The sequence below is a fragment of the Aspergillus brunneoviolaceus genome (assembly GCF_003184695.1).
Source record: "Aspergillus brunneoviolaceus CBS 621.78 unplaced genomic scaffold BO95scaffold_79, whole genome shotgun sequence".
Taxonomy (NCBI): Eukaryota; Fungi; Ascomycota; class Eurotiomycetes; order Eurotiales; family Aspergillaceae; genus Aspergillus; species Aspergillus brunneoviolaceus.
Genome location: NW_020290809.1, coordinates 115,992 through 131,960, shown reverse-complemented (window position 1 = coordinate 131,960; position 15,969 = coordinate 115,992). Strand labels below are relative to the sequence as shown.

Genomic DNA, 15,969 nt, shown 5'->3' with positions numbered 1-15,969 from the left:
AGCAGGTCAATCCAAGAAATCCGACCGGGTAGACCTGCATAGCACGATTCGTGGAGCAAGCTACGTACAGTTACTTGCGCTTGCTTACATGTGCATTCCAACCTCACCACGACTGACTCCTCGCACAAGAGATAGTTAGCAAGTGCACACCTTCACCAGCGACTCAACGCGCTTTCCCACCTCGCATGAGCAGCCGCTCCCTCCTTCTCGGAAGTCCTGTCCCGACTACATTCACTCGAAAATATCGATTCGCAAATCACAGCCCTCCTCTTCGCCTCGAGTCTCGCAACGCCTTGCCCCGAGTCAGCCGCTTTCCACCCCTTCAGCAGGCGTACACCACAGCTACCGCTACGGCGACAGCGACAGCTCCAATCCCAAGACCAAGACTAAGACCAAAACCCAGAACAAATTTTGGCATCATGTCAACCCACGAAACCCCACCCAACGCTCCGACAGCGACCCCACCCCCCAAGAAAGACAGCCGCAAAGACAAAAAAGGCGGCCGCGGAGGAGGCGGCGGAGGAGGAGGCAAACCGCGCCACGAGGACCCCAAAACCGGCCGCCAGATCACCGTCTCCAAAGCGATGTCGTTCATCCTGCGGCACGCGGCCGAAAAGGAAGGGTTGAAGATGGATGCGCAGGGGTATGCGAGCGTGGGGGATTTGGTATGTTTGCTTGCCCTTTTCCACCCCTCTAGATTGTTTCGATCTGGGGCGGGCATCGCGTCGCTGGGATTTCTTTTGATCTGATTTACACACACAAAAAAAAAGATGATGCGAAAGCTAACCACTGCCGGTTGGAAAAATGACAGCTCGCCTGGCGCAAGCTCAAATCCCTGAAAGTCACCTTCCCGGAGATCGTGGACGCGGTCGCCAGTTCGGACAAGAAGCGGTTCGGGCTGTTGTATCTCCCTCCTTCTGCTTCTACTTCTACAGCCACCTCTACGGCGGAGTCTACGCCCACGACTGCGGTGGAGTCTACATCCACCGCCGAACAAGCAGGCGACACAACCAGCCCGCAAACAACAACCAACGACACCACCGAAACCGCAACAGCCACCGCCCTCGCGGCCGCCACGACCGACCAAGACCCCACCCACTACCTCATCCGCGCGACGCAGGGCCACAGCATCAAGACCGTCGAGGCCGCGGGCCTTTTGGAGCGGCTGACTCCCACCACCTCCAACCTCCCGTCGACGGTCGTCCACGGGACGTTCCACGGGGCGTGGCCGTTGATCCTGGAGTCCGGGGGCCTGCGGTGCATGGGCCGGAACCAGGTGCATTTTGCGACGGGGCCGGAGCGGGAGGCTGTGTTGGCGAGGTCGCAGCACGAGCAGAAGGAAGAAGGGGCGGTCGGCGGGGGCGGGGGCGGGCACGGGCAGGTGATCTCGGGGATGCGACGGGATGCGCAGGTGTTGATCTATATCGATCTGGTGAAGGCGCTGCAGCTGGGGTGTCCGTTCTGGCGCAGTGAGAACGGGGTCATTCTGAGTGAGGGGATCGAGGGCATGGTGCCGTTGGAGGTGGTCGATGCCGTGGTCGAGCGGCGGCTGGGCACGATCTGGGAGCGTGGGGCGGTCGTGCAGCAGTGGCCGGCGGAGTGGAGTCGGCGCCGGAATCCTAAAGGGAAGGGGAAGGGGCAGCAGCAGGCAGAGGGGCGGGGGGAGGAATCCGACGGAAGGTGATTTTTTGGTATAGAGAATTGAATTGGATACCTTGACTACTTACCGTATCAACATATTGAGTAGGCTAGAGTAAGACTACGGTAGACATCGGAAGTTCAACTGCGGGGAAACTTACTAGGTATCGGAAGGGAGAATCCGAACTTAGGGGGGAAACAAGAGGCGGGGTTCCTTCCGCTTCCGAAGCCAATCACCCTCCCTCGCCAACAAATCCGGGGCCGCCGAAAGGAAAGCTGACCATCACATTGATTGACAGGCAAGAAGTATATAATCGGAGCTGGCTCTCAATCACTTAGTCCCAACTCTCCTGTTACTATCGTATCCCACCCTATACCCTATACCCCTGAAGCAGACAGAGAAGATCAAAGCAAAAATGTCGGCCCCCCACCGCTTCGACCCCACCTTCACCGACAATGTCATCAACGCGATGGGTCCCAAAACGACCCCGCGTTTCCGCCAACTGATGACCGGCCTCATCCGCCACGTCCACGACTTCGCCCGCGAGAACGAGGTCACCGTTGACGAGTGGATGGCGGCCGTCAAGTTCATGAACTGGGCCGGACAGATGAGCGACGACAAGCGGAATGAGGGGCAATTAGTGACCGACGTGATTGGATTGGAGTCGTACGCTGCCTTTACCTAAAACATGCCCTTGGCCCCCCTTTCCCCTTTACAAACCCCCCCGTTTCCCCGTTACAACCCAACTCTCACTAACAAACCCCCGAACGAAACCAGCCTCGTCGACGAAATAACCTACACCCTCGCCGCGGAAGCGCACGACGCCCCCACCGCCACCGCGATCCTGGGCCCCTTCTTCCGGGCGGACACCCCCCTCCGCGCCAACGGGGAGTCGATCGTGCGCACGCCCGCCCCCGGCGGCGAGATGGCCTACATGCACGGCCGCGTGGTCGACCACGCCACCAAGGCGCCGCTCGTCGACGCCACCGTCGAGGTCTGGCAGGCCAGCACCAACGGCCTGTACGAGCAGCAGGACCCCGCGCAGGAGGAGTTCAACCTGCGCGGCAAGTTCCGCACCGACGCCGACGGCCGGTATGCGTTTTATTGCTTGCGGCCGACGCCGTATCCCGTTCCGGATGATGGTTCGTTCTACCTTTCTTTGTCGGTGGGGGGAAGGGTGAGGGAGAGGGGGTTATGGATGGATGGATGTGCTAACGAATCTGGGTGGGGATGTAGGTCCCGCGGGAAAATTGTTGGAATTGATGGATCGTCATCCGTTCCGGCCGGCGCATATTCATATTATTGTATGTTGACCCATCCCGACTCCACTTCTGGGAGATGGATTGTTGCTCCCCGAAAACTAAAGCTAATCGCTTCGTGTGGCAGGCCACCTACGAGGGCTACAAACCCCTCACCACGCAGATCTTCGATCGCAAGGACCCCTACCTCACCAATGACTCGGTCTTCGCCGTCAAGGACTCCCTCATCGTGGACTTTGTCGAGCGCAAGGGCGACCCTCAAGCTGGTCTTGAGTTGCAGTATGATGTCAAGTTGGCGCCGGCGTCGGCGTCAAGCTAGACGGTTTCGATACTTCGGAAAATAAATATATGGATATCGTGGGGTGTGGGTGTATAGTACTGTGCGTGACAGTAGGGGATTCTCTGTATATATTGATTGATGTGATACCGAACTATGTTATTCATTTCTATACTTCGTCATGTGACTGTTTCAGACGATCCTGAGCTCGGGGAGTGAAAGACATTCCTCAGTCTACTCCTTCGACCCAAACCTCATCTCTCAAGTGCTTTCATTGTAGGACCGCCACCCATTATAAGAAACAACTCTACCAACAAGAACTACAAAGCAGCAGCAAACTCCCGAATCAGCCCGCTCACCTCCTCCGGCGCCTCGACGCAATGCCAATGTCCGATCTGCGCCAGAACCTCCATCTTCTTGCTCCCGCTCGACACCCGATCGAAAATATGCTGACACCCCTCCAGCGAGGCTGACTTGTCCTCCTCGCCCGCGATCAGCAGGAACGGGGCCGAGATGGCCGCGTAGTCGATGGCGGGCGCTTTGGCGATCGCCTGGCAGAGCGCCGCGTAGCCCTTGGGGTTCTGTCCCAGGATCAACTCGCGGATCAGGGCTTTGGCGAGCGGCGAGCAGCGGGTGCCGGTGGCGCCGCTGGGGATGGTGTTGGCCATGGGCTCCATGCCCGCTTAGTTGACAGTCAGCCCATTTCCACATTTTAGTAGAGAACCCGAGAAGGGGCTTACAGTTGGAGACCGTCTCGCTGCGCTGGGTCATGACCGAGGCCAATTTGTCGGACGGGTGAGTTGGGCCAATGGCGACGACGGCCTTCACGCGATCCGCATACTGCGCGCCCAGGAGCGTCACCACCAGTCCGCCCATCGAGTGGCCGACGACCACGGCCTGGGCCACCTTCAGAGCATCCAGCACGCCGACCACGTCGGCGGCAATGGATTCGATGGACACCGGCTGGCCCGTGTAGGTCGAGCGGGCGGAGCCATAGGTGTCCAGGGTGATGCACCGGTGCTGCGTTTCGAGGTACGGCAGGATGGGGAAGTAGTAGTTCTGCGAGGAACCGAGTCCGTGGATGAAGATGAATGTTGAGCCGTTGGCGGGGGCGCCGTCCGGGTGGGAGTCGGCGTAGTATATCTCGTGGTTGTTGACGGTGACGGTAGGCATGGTGTCTTCCTTGTTGGTTTCTTGCGGCTGTTCGATGTTGAGCACTGATTTCTAGCAAAAGCAAAGGAAAGAGAGGGACCGCGTGATCGGAAGTTTGACAAGCAGAAAGCTCAACAAAGCTTGAGCGGGGTCGACGTCATGGCGTGGGCGGGGAACTTTGCTCGCTCTCCTTTTTTTTATCTCCTCACGTTCAACTTGGAACGCTCCCGAGTGTGCCATTTCCTACTTTCTGCGGAAGTACTTTGTCTTCCGTTGTAGCCGTATATCCAGTCTTGTCGTGTCGTGTCGCCCCGATCATCCACCTGCTCCGAGTACCAAGTACCAAGTACCAAGTACCAAGTACCAGGCAAAAAGAATCCGTCGGATGATTTGGAGATGAGGAGGGCGGGCGGGGAACGCAAGCCGCTCAGCTTATCACCGCCCGACCCGACGAGGGGCTCCCGCCCAGGGCCGCCATCCGACGTGCGCGGATCGCCCGTCGGTTCGGAAGACGACATTGCATTAGTTAGTGCACAGTGTCCAATTTTAGTCTGTCAGTTATACATTGTCAGTTCTCACACAGCATCCAATGCAACCAATGCCTGTTCGAACTCCTCATCGGTGTCGAACTCGTGGCCCAATTGCTCCAACAAAATGGCTGTGTCGTCCTGAAATGAATCGCCTGCCGACGAGGCAGGTATAGCGCCTTGCACTGTCAAAGGCTCGGCGTGGGGTTTTTCCACAGTGTCTGCGCTTTTAGTGTCTATCGCATTCGTGTTTATCGCATCGGCGTTGATTGCATTGGTGTCTATCGCATTCGTCTTCAGCGCAATCGTGTCTATCGCATCGGCGCCCGCACTCAGGGTATCTCCAACATCCTTCGTGACCAACACCTCAGCCGCCACGGCCTCACTCTTTTTGATGATGTCCTCATCATCGAAGATGGAGCAATCAGAGAACTCGTCAACCTCTGCAAGGTCCTCCTCCCAGCCAAACTCATCATCCGTATCGGTAGTGTGATCCGCCGCAGCAGCACCAACAGCGCGCGCAGCATCCTCACCCTTCTCAACCTGCACACCACCCTCCACCTCGTCCTCCCCCAATATACCATGAACCACACCCTCCTCCGCATCCGTAACAGACCCACACTCCCACCCCTCAAGATCAACGTCCTCAAACTCCGCACCCTCCCCCAAAATATCCCCATCATCATCATCATCATCATCAACACTCTCAACTTCATCACCATCCACACCCCCATTTTCATCCTCACCCATCCCCTCACCACCCAAAATCGGCGGTGCAGGCTTCCGAATAAACCTCAACAACGAAGGCTGACTCGACGGCACGACAGGGGCATTCGGATCCGGCAGGCCCATGGAGCCGAGCCGCCGGCGCTCCTCGCGGTCGCGCGCCGCCTTCTCGGCCTTCTTCTTCTTGTTGGCGACGCGCTTGCGGTCGCGGTCGCGCAGCTGCTGCGCCCGGCGCTCGCGCTCCTGCTCGCGCTCGATGCGCGCGATCTGCGACGCCGTGAACTGGAACCGTTGGTTGCTGCGCTGGTACCGCCGGCGCACCGTGCGGGATTTCTCGAGGATGATGCGTTTTTTGGCCGGGGAGGCGGAGGTCGGGGGCATGTTGGGTGGCCTCTCACTTGGGTTCTTTGGGGGTGTCTTTCTGTTGGCTATAGGGATAGGTGGTGGTTGTGGTTGTGGTTGTGGTGAGGGAGGAGGGAAACGAAGGGCGGCGGCGGAGATTAGACGGAGGTATGAGTGGGATCGATGGTCGTGGGAACGGGACTCCTGGTTCTTGGGGAGGGATCGGTGGGGATAGACATTTGAGATTCTTGGGGGAGCTTAGAGATATGGGGGTGATTTTGTTTGGGTAAATGAGAGGAAGTGTGAGTAAGTGAATGTGTTGAGAATCACATCAGGGAAAAAAAAGGTAAACAAAGATGATTGAGTGATGCCACTCCCGGGTAATTAATTGTTTGGAAGGAAACCATGGGGGGAAAGGCGAGGCGGAAGGCAAGCAAGCCGTTGCGGGGATACGTTATACCGAAGCGGGAGCATTGTTTGGTCCGGGTAACTGCACTGTGGGTGCTGCTAACAACAACAGTTAACATGACTAGGTTGATTGTGCGCCTCAATGGTTTTAAGCGGTTGAATATGTATCACTATCTGCAGATCTATGTGCTCAAGCATAATCCCCACCAGAACAGCATATGCTGCTTACCTCCTCTACAGCTTCGAATCCCGAGCAGGGTCCCAGCACACAGGCGCATGTTCATCCGTCTGCAGACGACGCATATCCTCCTGAGTCAACTCAAACTCGAAGACCTGCGCATTCTCTCTGATCCGGAACTCAGTCACAGACTTGGGCAACGGGACATATCCCTACAATATCATGCATTAGCCATCCAGATCTCACGCTGTGAAGCCCAAAAAAAGAAAAAAAAAAAGCTTCGCTCCAAACAAACCTTCTGCAAACTCCAACGGACCAAAATCTGCGCTGGAGTTTTCTTGTACTTCCTCGCCAAGCTCTGCAGCATCGGTTCGTTCATTCGCCTCGCCTGTACCAGCGGCGAATAAGCTTCGACGACGATGTCCCGCTGCTTCAGCCATGCCACGATGTCCTCCCGGGCACACCAGGGGTGGATCTCGTACTGGCCGACGGAGATCTGGCCCCCGACGCTGCTGGTCTGGATGTAGTGCTCCAGCTCCTCCAGGTGGCGGATCCCGTAGTTGGAGACGCCGATGGAGCGGATCTTGCCGGTCTTCTGCGCTTCCACGAGGGCGCGCCACGCGCCGAGTCGACCTTCTTTACCGCCGTAGGGCGCGTGCAGCAGCATCCTGTGTGTGTGGCAGCGTTAATCTCCTGGTAGCGAGCCCTCTAAGGCGGGGGAACGAAAGATAGAACGTACAGGTCGATGTAGCCTAGGCATGCTGCTGCGGACAGACTGGCCTCGATGGCTTCCTTGGCCTTTTCGTAAGACATATGGGTGTCGGGAATCTTGCTTGTGTAGAAGATTTCGGACCGGTCGATCCCCGATTTGTGGATGGCTGCCGCGCACTCGGCTTCGTTTTGGTATAGTTGCGCACAGTCAACCTGTAGCAGACGTGGGTAGTTGTGGTGTTAACTTCATAGTGCTGCAATGGTAAGCGGGAGAATGGATAGAGGGCCATACATGACGGTAGCCAGCCTCTAGGGCCTTAAGGATCACTTTCTCGGTGACGTCGGGAGGGCTACGATGCGGAGAAGCAATTATCAGCCAGAACCACGGTATGCACCAGTTGAAAGCCAATTGCTCGATCCTGAGACATACGTCTGATACGACTGAAAAGCCGAGGTTCCTGTTAATTGCTGCTTGAAATGGAAATTTCGTGGATTGACCATCACTCACCCCGAACCCTATGACCGGGATCTCGTATCCCGAAACCATCTTCCTGGTCGACGCGAGGGAAAGTGGAGCCATGATATATGGGATTGCGAGTGTACACTGTCACTCTGATCGAGCAGGATACGAGTGAATGGGGGCACTGAGGTTGACAATTCTAGACAGAACAAGAGGGAACGTCGAAGTTGCGGACAAAACATTCAAAAACTAATTTCCAAGTTCCAAGGTGCCCGCATGCCCACGAGGGATGCGCCATCGCCGTGGGCCGAGAGATCAATTGTGGGTCCATTGACTTTATCAATCAGTTGAAGATTCCGTCCGTCCCTGGGCTTGCAGACAGTCGGTCAAGCCGAGTTTCGGACATCCGACCGCCGGTGCCCTGCTCTTTCTTGGGCTTGCATCGAGGATGCGAGCGACTGTTCGAAGCAAACTTGTGTTTATTTGATGCCGGACATGCTTTCATGATCCATTTATAGCATGACCTCAGCCTCTTGAATTTTTGAACTGAGAGTTTTGTATTCTCATTCATGTTTGCCGAGTACGATTGAGGTCTCATGTCTGTGTCTGCGTGACATACAAATGATAGTGACACGACTAATTGGGCAATCTATATAAGGATCAGTGCGGTGTTAGGACTGACAATGCGAATGCTCAAATGATTCAGACGATCAAAGTGTGAAGTAGCAGGGTCGAGTCGGCATCTCCTATCCATTCGCAGACGGCTGTGGATACTCCTGGAAGAGGAACCGGCGGAACTTGGCACTCTGGAAATCTCTCTTCCAATGAGGCTCAGGGCTTAACGGTCTAGTAGGAAGGGAGAGAGAGAATGCGATGGAAATTAGATCATGGATGTGTACATGGAAGTGGAAGTGATGCACAGAGTATTTTCTCTCGAGACACTGGTTGTTATTGATAAGATTGGTTGTCAAGGCGGGCTTCGATCTTCCCTCCCTATAGGTCTCCGATGGGATACTGTATTCCTGTAGAGCCTTGTACTAGAGACATCAAGAACGCAGTGGACTGCAAAAATATCTTGCCTGCTCGAAATGACCCTAGCCTACTTGCTGATGATCTTCACATTCTGAGTGTAGACGGATAGTTGCCAGAACATATCTTGCCGGTAATGAGCCCAAAAACCATGTTGACACATAGAAGAGCCTATTGTCGAATAAGGGGTATATTTTCAAGTGAGCACAAGAAGTCATGACGAGATATAGCATACCAGAAGAAGACCCTCGAATGGAGGCACAGAGACATGCTAACAACCAAGCCATGATCCACGAAGAGCTCGCTTCGTTATCTCTTATCGATAAGCATCGGCCACAAGCAGCACCTTGCCTTTCCAGGAAGTGTCCCGCACTTCTGCCTGAGGCCGGCTGCCCTTCGTCATTTCTCCAGAGCGCAATAGAGAGAACAGCAGCAGCGCCGAGTTTGCAGAGCGTGATACCTACCAACGAGTGAGCGCTTTGCTTTCACGCGAATCTGATACCCATTTCCTTTCTCTTCTATACACATATACACTGTCAAATCCGAGAATAGACCATCATGCGTCTTGTCAAGAATAAAATCGAGCTCAATGGCTCCGGGACGGTGACGTTGTGCCCCGAAGAACCAGAGGATATGGTACGCAACGCGAGACCACCAACGTCGAGTCCCCATGCTTACCCCCCGATCCTCGACCACAGTGGCACGCATACAATCTGATCCGACCGGGCGACCTTCTCCGCGCCAGCGCCATCCGCCGTGTGACCACCACCCAAGAGACCGGCTCGACAAGCTCGGCACGAGTGCACCTGAACCTCGAGATCCGGGTGAAAAGCCTCGACTTCGACCCGCAGAGCTCGCAGCTGCACGTCAGCGGGCAGATTGTGAACGAGACAGCACATACCAAGGTCGGACAGCACCACACGCTCGACCTCGAACTGAACCGCAATTTCACACTCGAGAAGGAGATTGGCTCCGACGGGGAGGGGGTTGGTTGGGACAGCATCGCCGTGCAAATGCTCAAGGATGCGGTGGACGAGGGTGGGAATCGGCGGGCCGAGGCCGTGGCCGTGGTGATGCAGGAGGGACTGGCTCACATCTGCTTCATCGGGCAGTTTCAGACGATCCTCAAACAGAAGGTCGAGATGTCTGTGCCTCGCAAACGGCACGGCGGCGGGGATCATGACAAGGTAATGTTTTCCCATCCCCTTGCTACTTTGTGTCCCCCCAGAAACCGTTTTCCCCCCTTTGCCGCTGTGATACCCCGCCCATAGATGTCTACCCTTGCTAACGGTCCCACCTTCCTGGCAATGGGAATTGCAGGGCTTGAACAAATTCTTCCAAGTCACACTCGATACCCTCGTGCGGCAGATGGAATTCAACACCAGCGCCACGGCGCTCTCGACCAGCAACGAGACCGTGCGACCCGTCCTCCTCGCGTCGCCGGGCTTCGTCGCGGCCGGGTTCCAGAAATACATCCAAGGGGTCGCCAGCACCAGCATGCCGGCGCTCAAACGTCTCCTGCCGAGCATCGTGGTGGTGCACTCGGCCTCGGGCTACCTCCACTCCCTGGCAGAGGTACTGCAGTCACCCGCGGTGAAGACGATTCTAGCAGACACCAAGTATGCGCGCGAGACGAAGCTCATGGACGACTTCCTGGACCAGCTGCGCAAGGAGACCAACAAGGCGACCTACGGCCCGCGCGAGGTCGAGTCGGCCGTCGACCAAGGGGCGGTGGGCCGCGGCGGCGGCGTGCTGATCATCTCCAACCGGCTGTTCCGGTCGCAGGACGTGGCGGAGCGCAAACGCTGGGTCTCGCTGGTAGACCGCGTGCGGGACGTCGAGGGTGGCGAGGTGCGCGTGTTGAGCTCGGATCATGAGAGCGGCCGGCGGTTAGACGGGTTGGGCGGCGTTGCGGCCTTGTTGACGTTCCCGATCGTCGACGATGCCGGCGAGGACGAGGATGAGGACGATAGCCAATGATAGACATTCCTAGATGCCCCTGGTCCTGCTCCAGATCCATGCTGCCGATCCGTACTTGTAGTGACACCCCGGGAGGTCCACATCTGTAGCATACATCCCCCTTCCCTCCGAAAGACCGACAAAAACAAGTCAACAGCCTCAGGACTCTTTCCAGAACAACAATAGCACAGCCTACATATCCAAACTCCATGAACAGATCAAATCGGACCCTTCAAAAGCGCAATCGCCCTCACCTTCCATATCTCCCAGGCACACAACACAAACAGCGAAGAAAAATATCAGCCCTGGCGACCCGAGATCTAGATCGTCCATCGGCTATACACCTAGTACCTTAGTAGCACCTTACACAACATACCGTAGCCAGCCGATGTCGTTCAGGGCAGGGAGCACCGTCGAAGGCTACTAGGTAGCAACTAACAGTCACAGACAACGGACAGATCAAGGCGCGAGACGCCCGTCTTATCCATCCAGGTCCAGCTGGAGTAACCATCTGACTCACTATTCTGAATCTGCGTCCTTTTTCACTCAGCCCATATCCGAAAGGGCAGAGTCAATCCAGCACCATCCCGGGGACTACCGGTAGGTACCCCGTCTCTGGACCCAAGAAAACCCCGGCTCGATCGCCGATGACAACCTGGAACAAGCATAGACTAGCAGCCAAATTAAGTTAAGCCCCTAGACACTCACTCTATGTGTTGTATGCATCTCTCCCACCGCCAACAAAAGAAACACCAACAACCCGCACAGCACTGATACGGTAGGTAACTTGCCGTCGTCAACAGCCAAAAGTATAACGAGTCATGTCCCCCGGACCAGGTGTCGATCCTTGCCCATACATTTTGAGTCGTACAGTACAGCCATAGGCATGTATACAGCCCGTAGCGGCTATCTCCCACTTCAAGAATTTGGAGTAGAGTTTGATACACATCCACATTTATCACTGAACGCGATACGTAAGTAGCCCTTGTTTGCGTTTTTCTTCCCCAGTATTGGGCTTGTGTGCGGCTGAGAATACCTACCAAACAAAAAAAGGTGGCGTTTTGATCTACGGGTTGAGTTTAGGTTTTAAGGATGGAGTTCAATTTGGGTTGAGTTGGGAAGAAAGTTAAGAAAGTTGTGATAGTCAGTATATTGCTCGTGGCCTAGTCTTTCTGGTGAGTCCGAGTCGGGATGGATGACATTTGGATGCGTGAGGAAAAGATGCTGTGCCTCTCTCGATCCAGCTTGCTTTGGATACGATACTAAACATAGATAGATGCTGAGAATATCACCGAGTATAGTAGTGAACGGCGTGCGTAAGGCTGGTGCTGTGCACCGATCGCGAGGTTTATAATTAACCCCAAAAGCAAAATGCCGGTGCGGGGCAGGGCAGGGCAGAGTCGGAACCAAAGATGTCAGATGGAGAAAGCGATGCAAACGAGTTGACCTAGGCTAAGCTTAAGCAAGAGACGAGATATGTACAGTACGGTGTACGGTGGACGGCGTCCCTCGTGGTCGAGTCAAGCTAGTAGTGGTGGGTTCAAGGTTGCTGGCGGTGGCTTGGGGCTGGCGGCGGTTAACTACTGGCGAGGAGGGGCGGGCTGCTGCTGCAGCAGATTGTAAGTTAACTGTACATACTTCATGCTGTAAGGTTTTGATTTATTATCGTTTTTGATATCTCATTTCGTACTCGTTCGGTCACAGGGTATAGTTATATCAAGATGAACAAAGAAAAACCAACAAAAATGGGGCGTGACAAATACAAGAAAACGCTACCATGCAAATCGTCGAACGTAGTCCAGCCCGGCGTATCATTAGCCCAAAGGAATTAAGAAAGGCAAAATAAAAAACAGCAAAAAAGCTCCAACCAAGCCATAATGCGCCTCAACATGCTTCTCGAACCAACCGATGCATTCATAACAAAAACAATCATTTTCTGGCCTCACCAGCCAGGCTCTGAGGCGATGAACGAGGCCAGACTCGTCGTCGTGTCTGCGAAGTCTCAGATATTCGTGGCCGCGCAGCCAGGCCACTCCGATCCCGGTTCTGCGCATCAAGATATCGCAGCTGCGCTTCGCACTGCTGTGGAGTGTACTGCCCGGCACCAAGCTCCCTCATCTGAGATCAGAGAGACATAGTCAGCATCTCGTAAAAACCTCTCTCTAGCTGGTGGACTCGATGCTCCTTACCTTTTGAGCAATCACATTATACTTCTCGTGCTCCCAATAATCCCGAGCCCGGATGAGTAGGCGGATCTGAATGACTTCGCCGTTAATGATTAGTTGGCAATTTGAGGCCTGCGGACGGAGCACGTACTCACATCGTTCTCATCCCACCGGGCCAGGCGCTCCTTGCGCCGCCGTAGCATGCGCATCTGCAGCCGCGCCTCGGAAGCATCCTTATGGAACTTCTCCCGGAACATTTCGCGGATGACCTTCCATGCGAGGTTCTGTTCTCGCAGCCTCTCCACGAATGCGTCTTCCTCCTCCGCCTGCGGGTCCCTGCGCCCCCTTCCGGGGGCTCGAGGCCGCTGTTGCTGCTGGGCATCGGCTGCCCCTTGTCTTCGCTCCTGTTCCAGTCGCTGGAGACCTTCGGGGTTGGGAAGTATCGTGACGGGGGCCTCCCGAGGCGTGGCGGCCTGCTTGGGCCCGCGCCTGGCCCTCTTTGCTGGCGGGGGCCGGGGCGAGTGATCCACCTCGCCTAGACCATATTCGAGCTGATCTATGGTATGTCCGAGGCCCGCAGTCACAGTGCGAGGGAAGTTGCTCGGAAAGGGAGCCGTAATACCTAGCCCTTGAGATGGAACAGTATCGCTGGTATTGTATTGGAACTCTTGCGAATGATGACTGAGTACCGGACTCGGCCTGAAAGAGCTGTCGGGGAGGCTGATAGGGGTGAGGATGGAGCCGGTGGGGAAAGCTGTAGTTGTAGTATATGGATGGTTGATTCCTCCATAAGGCGACTGCATCGACTCAGAGCTGGTCAGCTTCAAGTGGCTCGTCTGTGGAGATTGGTTGACTATGCAACATACAGCTTCCAATCCGGTCCACTGCGGCTGCATCACTGCATAGAGGTCCTCAATCCCCTCCCCGGGGTTGACACCACCATGACTGAAGGTCATCGGCCCCGAGTAGCCGAGTGGGGTTTGTGGGTACATGATGGAAGCCAGTGGAGGCTCTTCGTTGTTGAAGGACGGAATGGTGAATGATTGTATTGAACAGTGATTGAAACAGGGAAGGAAGGATATGAGTCTAGCTGGGGAGCGGTGGCAAGGTCCAACAAGATAAATAGGCTGTCAGGCCGCCAATAGCAACGACAAAGATGATCCGAGGTTAATCCACACCTCTCAAGATGGAAAGATTATAGTATAAGAAATTGTAGTGGCCTGGTTGAAAGCGGGAAAGGTATGAAAGGGCGTATCGATGATAGAGTCTTCGCGTGTTCATATATTTGTAAAATAATAAAAAAATAAATTAAAGGAATGTGAAAGACAGTTCGAAGTGCCTCGCGAGGCAGGGCCAGAAGCTTGAAGCTTTTTTTTTCGTATATCAACGGACTCAACGAGCTTTGATGACCATAGTAAGTACCGCCCACTATTGCTGTGCCGCACAAAATTGTTCCTGGCGGGAGGTGTAAGGTCGACGATGGGCCTGCTTTTAAGCGCCTGATCATTTCTGATAGAACAGTGCCATGCTCTGAAAAGGGAGAAAAATGGAAAGGATAATCTCTCATGGTTGCTCACGACATGAGAACGGAGACAATCCAGCCCCCAAAAACCCTCGGGGGGCTCAGACTTGCATCCCCAGGCCCACCCACCGTTACTCAAGAGCAAGGCAGCATCTACAACTGCGATCTTAGTGCCGATGTCCTGGATCTCTGGGTTAGGGATCGTAGAATTATGTCAGTCCGAAACGAGCGCGGATTGACGTTGCAAAGCCGCTTAATCGCCATATCAAATGGTAGCCCATAGGCTAGCGCTTGAGCTGACCAGTACATAGTTGGGACACCGCCATCGATGCAGAACTGTCCCAAAAGAGCATACAGAATACACAATTTCAAATTATGATCTGTTCCCTAAACCCAAGATGGACATTGAGAAAGTATGCTAGAATACTAGAGAGAAAGCAGTCATTATTGTCAAAGGGCCGACGGGCAGATGAACGCATCGCAGCTCCTGTAGCGGCTACGAAATGTGGAGAGCGAAGTAGACCGGACGAATTGAGAGGCTGCTAAAGGTAGCCCCAAGGACCGAAAGTCATCAGCCAGGATCCTCGTGCTTGCCTAGTAGACGCAGCTAAATCCTGTTCGGAAAGCTCTGGGATGATACGGTCAAGCGAAACCACAGGGAAAAGAAAAATACTATCAAGGAACAGAGTCAAAACTCCTTTGGGGCAGGGATCCTACGGGCAGGGTTAGGCCATTAAGCGCTTCGTCGTGATTGCGGCTGTAAATCCTGGTGGATCAAAATGGGTCGGAACTAAACCCGGGCTGGCCAGGCTTGTCATACTCAGGCATGCTTCTGCGATCTTCGACTTCGCCTTACGGAACGCTCGTTAAGGAAAACGTGGAAAAGACAAAAATAAAAAAAAGAAGAGAGAAAAATAAAAACAAAAGGCTGACCACCAAAGTCGGTCTCGCTGCCGGCCCTGAAATAAACGGATGGAAAGTTTGTTTTGAAGCATGGCCTCTTTTCATCTCTTTTCTTGTTCCCTTAGACGCATCCATCCGGCCTCGTCGAGACACGGCTGTTTTGGAGGGGGAGGGAGTATCATCCAGAGATCAAGGCTCAAGACGTGACCGTTCGCATACTCAATTCGAGCGGCTGTCTGCATCCTATCCAAGCCACGTGTCTTAGGGGAAAACGGGCGATTACGCGCCAGAAGCGAAGGGGACAGCCCCCTCGCGAGATTGCTGTCGGGGTATCTGTCCATCATCCATCGCCGACATCAAGCCGTTCGTTCGTTCGTTCGGCGCGGATCCCACACTGGGGATGTCAGTTGAAATGAAAGAGCAACTGTTTACTGTATATGGCAAGCTAGGGAAGCCATCACATTCTTCTGGAAAGATGCACGGCAATCTCGTCCCGTCAATTTCCCGGGTGTGTGTTTCTCCTGGCACCCTTGCATTTTGGCCCTATGGAGGGGGTTGTGTCCGGTGTATCATGATTGCGACCATCGCATGGATCGCACAAGTCGCCATGTGGTCAAGGGAAGATCGTCGCTCTGCCTGTCAACCGATCGGAGACCCCGTGATGCACACGTGATGTCACGAACTCCCCATCGCCTTCCCCTTTCAAGCATAG

The 15,969-nt window shown here is 54.8% G+C and overlaps 7 protein-coding genes across 7 annotated transcripts; 3 read left to right on the top strand and 4 right to left on the bottom strand.

The window, feature by feature from the left end:
• Positions 1-419: 419 nt before the first annotated feature.
• On the top strand, positions 420-1,684 carry BO95DRAFT_373163 (tRNA 2'-phosphotransferase; the record flags this gene model as incomplete). Its single annotated transcript, XM_025583039.1, has 2 exons — positions 420-665; positions 812-1,684. The coding sequence occupies 2 exons, from the start codon at positions 420-422 to the stop codon at positions 1,682-1,684; spliced, it is 1,119 nt and encodes a 372-aa protein (XP_025437966.1).
• A 240-nt stretch (positions 1,685-1,924) lies between these two features.
• Positions 1,925-3,334, top strand: BO95DRAFT_422764 (intradiol ring-cleavage dioxygenase). The gene is made up of 4 exons (XM_025584604.1): positions 1,925-2,305; positions 2,417-2,781; positions 2,876-2,943; positions 3,026-3,334. Exons 1-4 carry the CDS (start codon positions 2,055-2,057, stop codon positions 3,215-3,217), a joined length of 876 nt encoding a protein of 291 aa, XP_025437965.1. The 5' UTR covers positions 1,925-2,054; the 3' UTR covers positions 3,218-3,334.
• Positions 3,305-4,845, bottom strand: BO95DRAFT_517964 (alpha/beta fold hydrolase; the record flags this gene model as incomplete). Its single annotated transcript, XM_025591935.1, has 3 exons — positions 3,305-3,857; positions 3,916-4,399; positions 4,537-4,845. The coding sequence occupies 3 exons, from the start codon at positions 4,843-4,845 to the stop codon at positions 3,496-3,498; spliced, it is 1,155 nt and encodes a 384-aa protein (XP_025437964.1). The 3' UTR covers positions 3,305-3,495.
• Positions 4,626-6,105, bottom strand: BO95DRAFT_267772 (uncharacterized protein). Its single transcript, XM_025581554.1, has one exon. The coding sequence runs from the start codon at positions 5,959-5,961 to the stop codon at positions 4,903-4,905; it is 1,059 nt and encodes a 352-aa protein (XP_025437963.1). The 5' UTR covers positions 5,962-6,105; the 3' UTR covers positions 4,626-4,902.
• Positions 6,106-6,448: 343 nt separating this feature from the next.
• Positions 6,449-7,926, bottom strand: BO95DRAFT_398374 (aldo/keto reductase family protein). Its single transcript, XM_025583802.1, has 6 exons — positions 7,728-7,926; positions 7,650-7,660; positions 7,512-7,569; positions 7,248-7,432; positions 6,804-7,176; positions 6,449-6,720 (listed from the first exon to the last, which is right to left on the bottom strand). The coding sequence occupies exons 1-6, from the start codon at positions 7,797-7,799 to the stop codon at positions 6,565-6,567; spliced, it is 855 nt and encodes a 284-aa protein (XP_025437962.1). The 5' UTR covers positions 7,800-7,926; the 3' UTR covers positions 6,449-6,564.
• A 1,205-nt stretch (positions 7,927-9,131) lies between these two features.
• On the top strand, positions 9,132-10,854 carry BO95DRAFT_267750 (putative translation factor pelota). The gene is made up of 3 exons (XM_025581553.1): positions 9,132-9,344; positions 9,407-9,895; positions 10,029-10,854. The coding sequence occupies exons 1-3, from the start codon at positions 9,267-9,269 to the stop codon at positions 10,686-10,688; spliced, it is 1,227 nt and encodes a 408-aa protein (XP_025437961.1). The 5' UTR covers positions 9,132-9,266; the 3' UTR covers positions 10,689-10,854.
• A 1,469-nt stretch (positions 10,855-12,323) lies between these two features.
• BO95DRAFT_517960 (uncharacterized protein) lies at positions 12,324-14,048 on the bottom strand. The gene is made up of 4 exons (XM_025591934.1): positions 13,699-14,048; positions 12,984-13,629; positions 12,857-12,930; positions 12,324-12,785 (listed from the first exon to the last, which is right to left on the bottom strand). Exons 1-4 carry the CDS (start codon positions 13,822-13,824, stop codon positions 12,597-12,599), a joined length of 1,035 nt encoding a protein of 344 aa, XP_025437960.1. The 5' UTR covers positions 13,825-14,048; the 3' UTR covers positions 12,324-12,596.
• Positions 14,049-15,969: the final 1,921 nt, after the last annotated feature.

Excerpts from the sequence above, each read along its gene's own strand:
- BO95DRAFT_422764 (XM_025584604.1), top strand. The coding sequence starts at position 2,055 with ATGTCGGCCCCCCACCGCTTCGACCCCACCTTCACCGACAATGTCATC. Across the intron at positions 2,306-2,416 it reads GACGTGATTGGATTGGAGTC|CCTCGTCGACGAAATAACCT; the intron begins GTACGCTGCCTT and ends GAACGAAACCAG. Across the intron at positions 2,944-3,025 it reads CGGCGCATATTCATATTATT|GCCACCTACGAGGGCTACAA; the intron begins GTATGTTGACCC and ends TTCGTGTGGCAG.
- BO95DRAFT_267772 (XM_025581554.1), bottom strand. The coding sequence starts at position 5,961 with ATGCCCCCGACCTCCGCCTCCCCGGCCAAAAAACGCATCATCCTCGAG.
- BO95DRAFT_398374 (XM_025583802.1), bottom strand. The coding sequence starts at position 7,799 with ATGGCTCCACTTTCCCTCGCGTCGACCAGGAAGATGGTTTCGGGATAC. Across the intron at positions 7,433-7,511 it reads TAGAGGCTGGCTACCGTCAT|GTTGACTGTGCGCAACTATA; the intron begins GTATGGCCCTCT and ends CGTCTGCTACAG. Across the intron at positions 7,177-7,247 it reads TGCCTAGGCTACATCGACCT|GATGCTGCTGCACGCGCCCT; the intron begins GTACGTTCTATC and ends CCACACACACAG.
- BO95DRAFT_267750 (XM_025581553.1), top strand. The coding sequence starts at position 9,267 with ATGCGTCTTGTCAAGAATAAAATCGAGCTCAATGGCTCCGGGACGGTG. Across the intron at positions 9,345-9,406 it reads CCGAAGAACCAGAGGATATG|TGGCACGCATACAATCTGAT; the intron begins GTACGCAACGCG and ends CCTCGACCACAG. Across the intron at positions 9,896-10,028 it reads GCGGCGGGGATCATGACAAG|GGCTTGAACAAATTCTTCCA; the intron begins GTAATGTTTTCC and ends TGGGAATTGCAG.
- BO95DRAFT_517960 (XM_025591934.1), bottom strand. The coding sequence starts at position 13,824 with ATGTACCCACAAACCCCACTCGGCTACTCGGGGCCGATGACCTTCAGT. Across the intron at positions 13,630-13,698 it reads AGTGGACCGGATTGGAAGCT|TCGCCTTATGGAGGAATCAA; the intron begins GTATGTTGCATA and ends GAGTCGATGCAG. Across the intron at positions 12,931-12,983 it reads GTGGGATGAGAACGATGTGA|TCATTCAGATCCGCCTACTC; the intron begins GTACGTGCTCCG and ends TTAACGGCGAAG.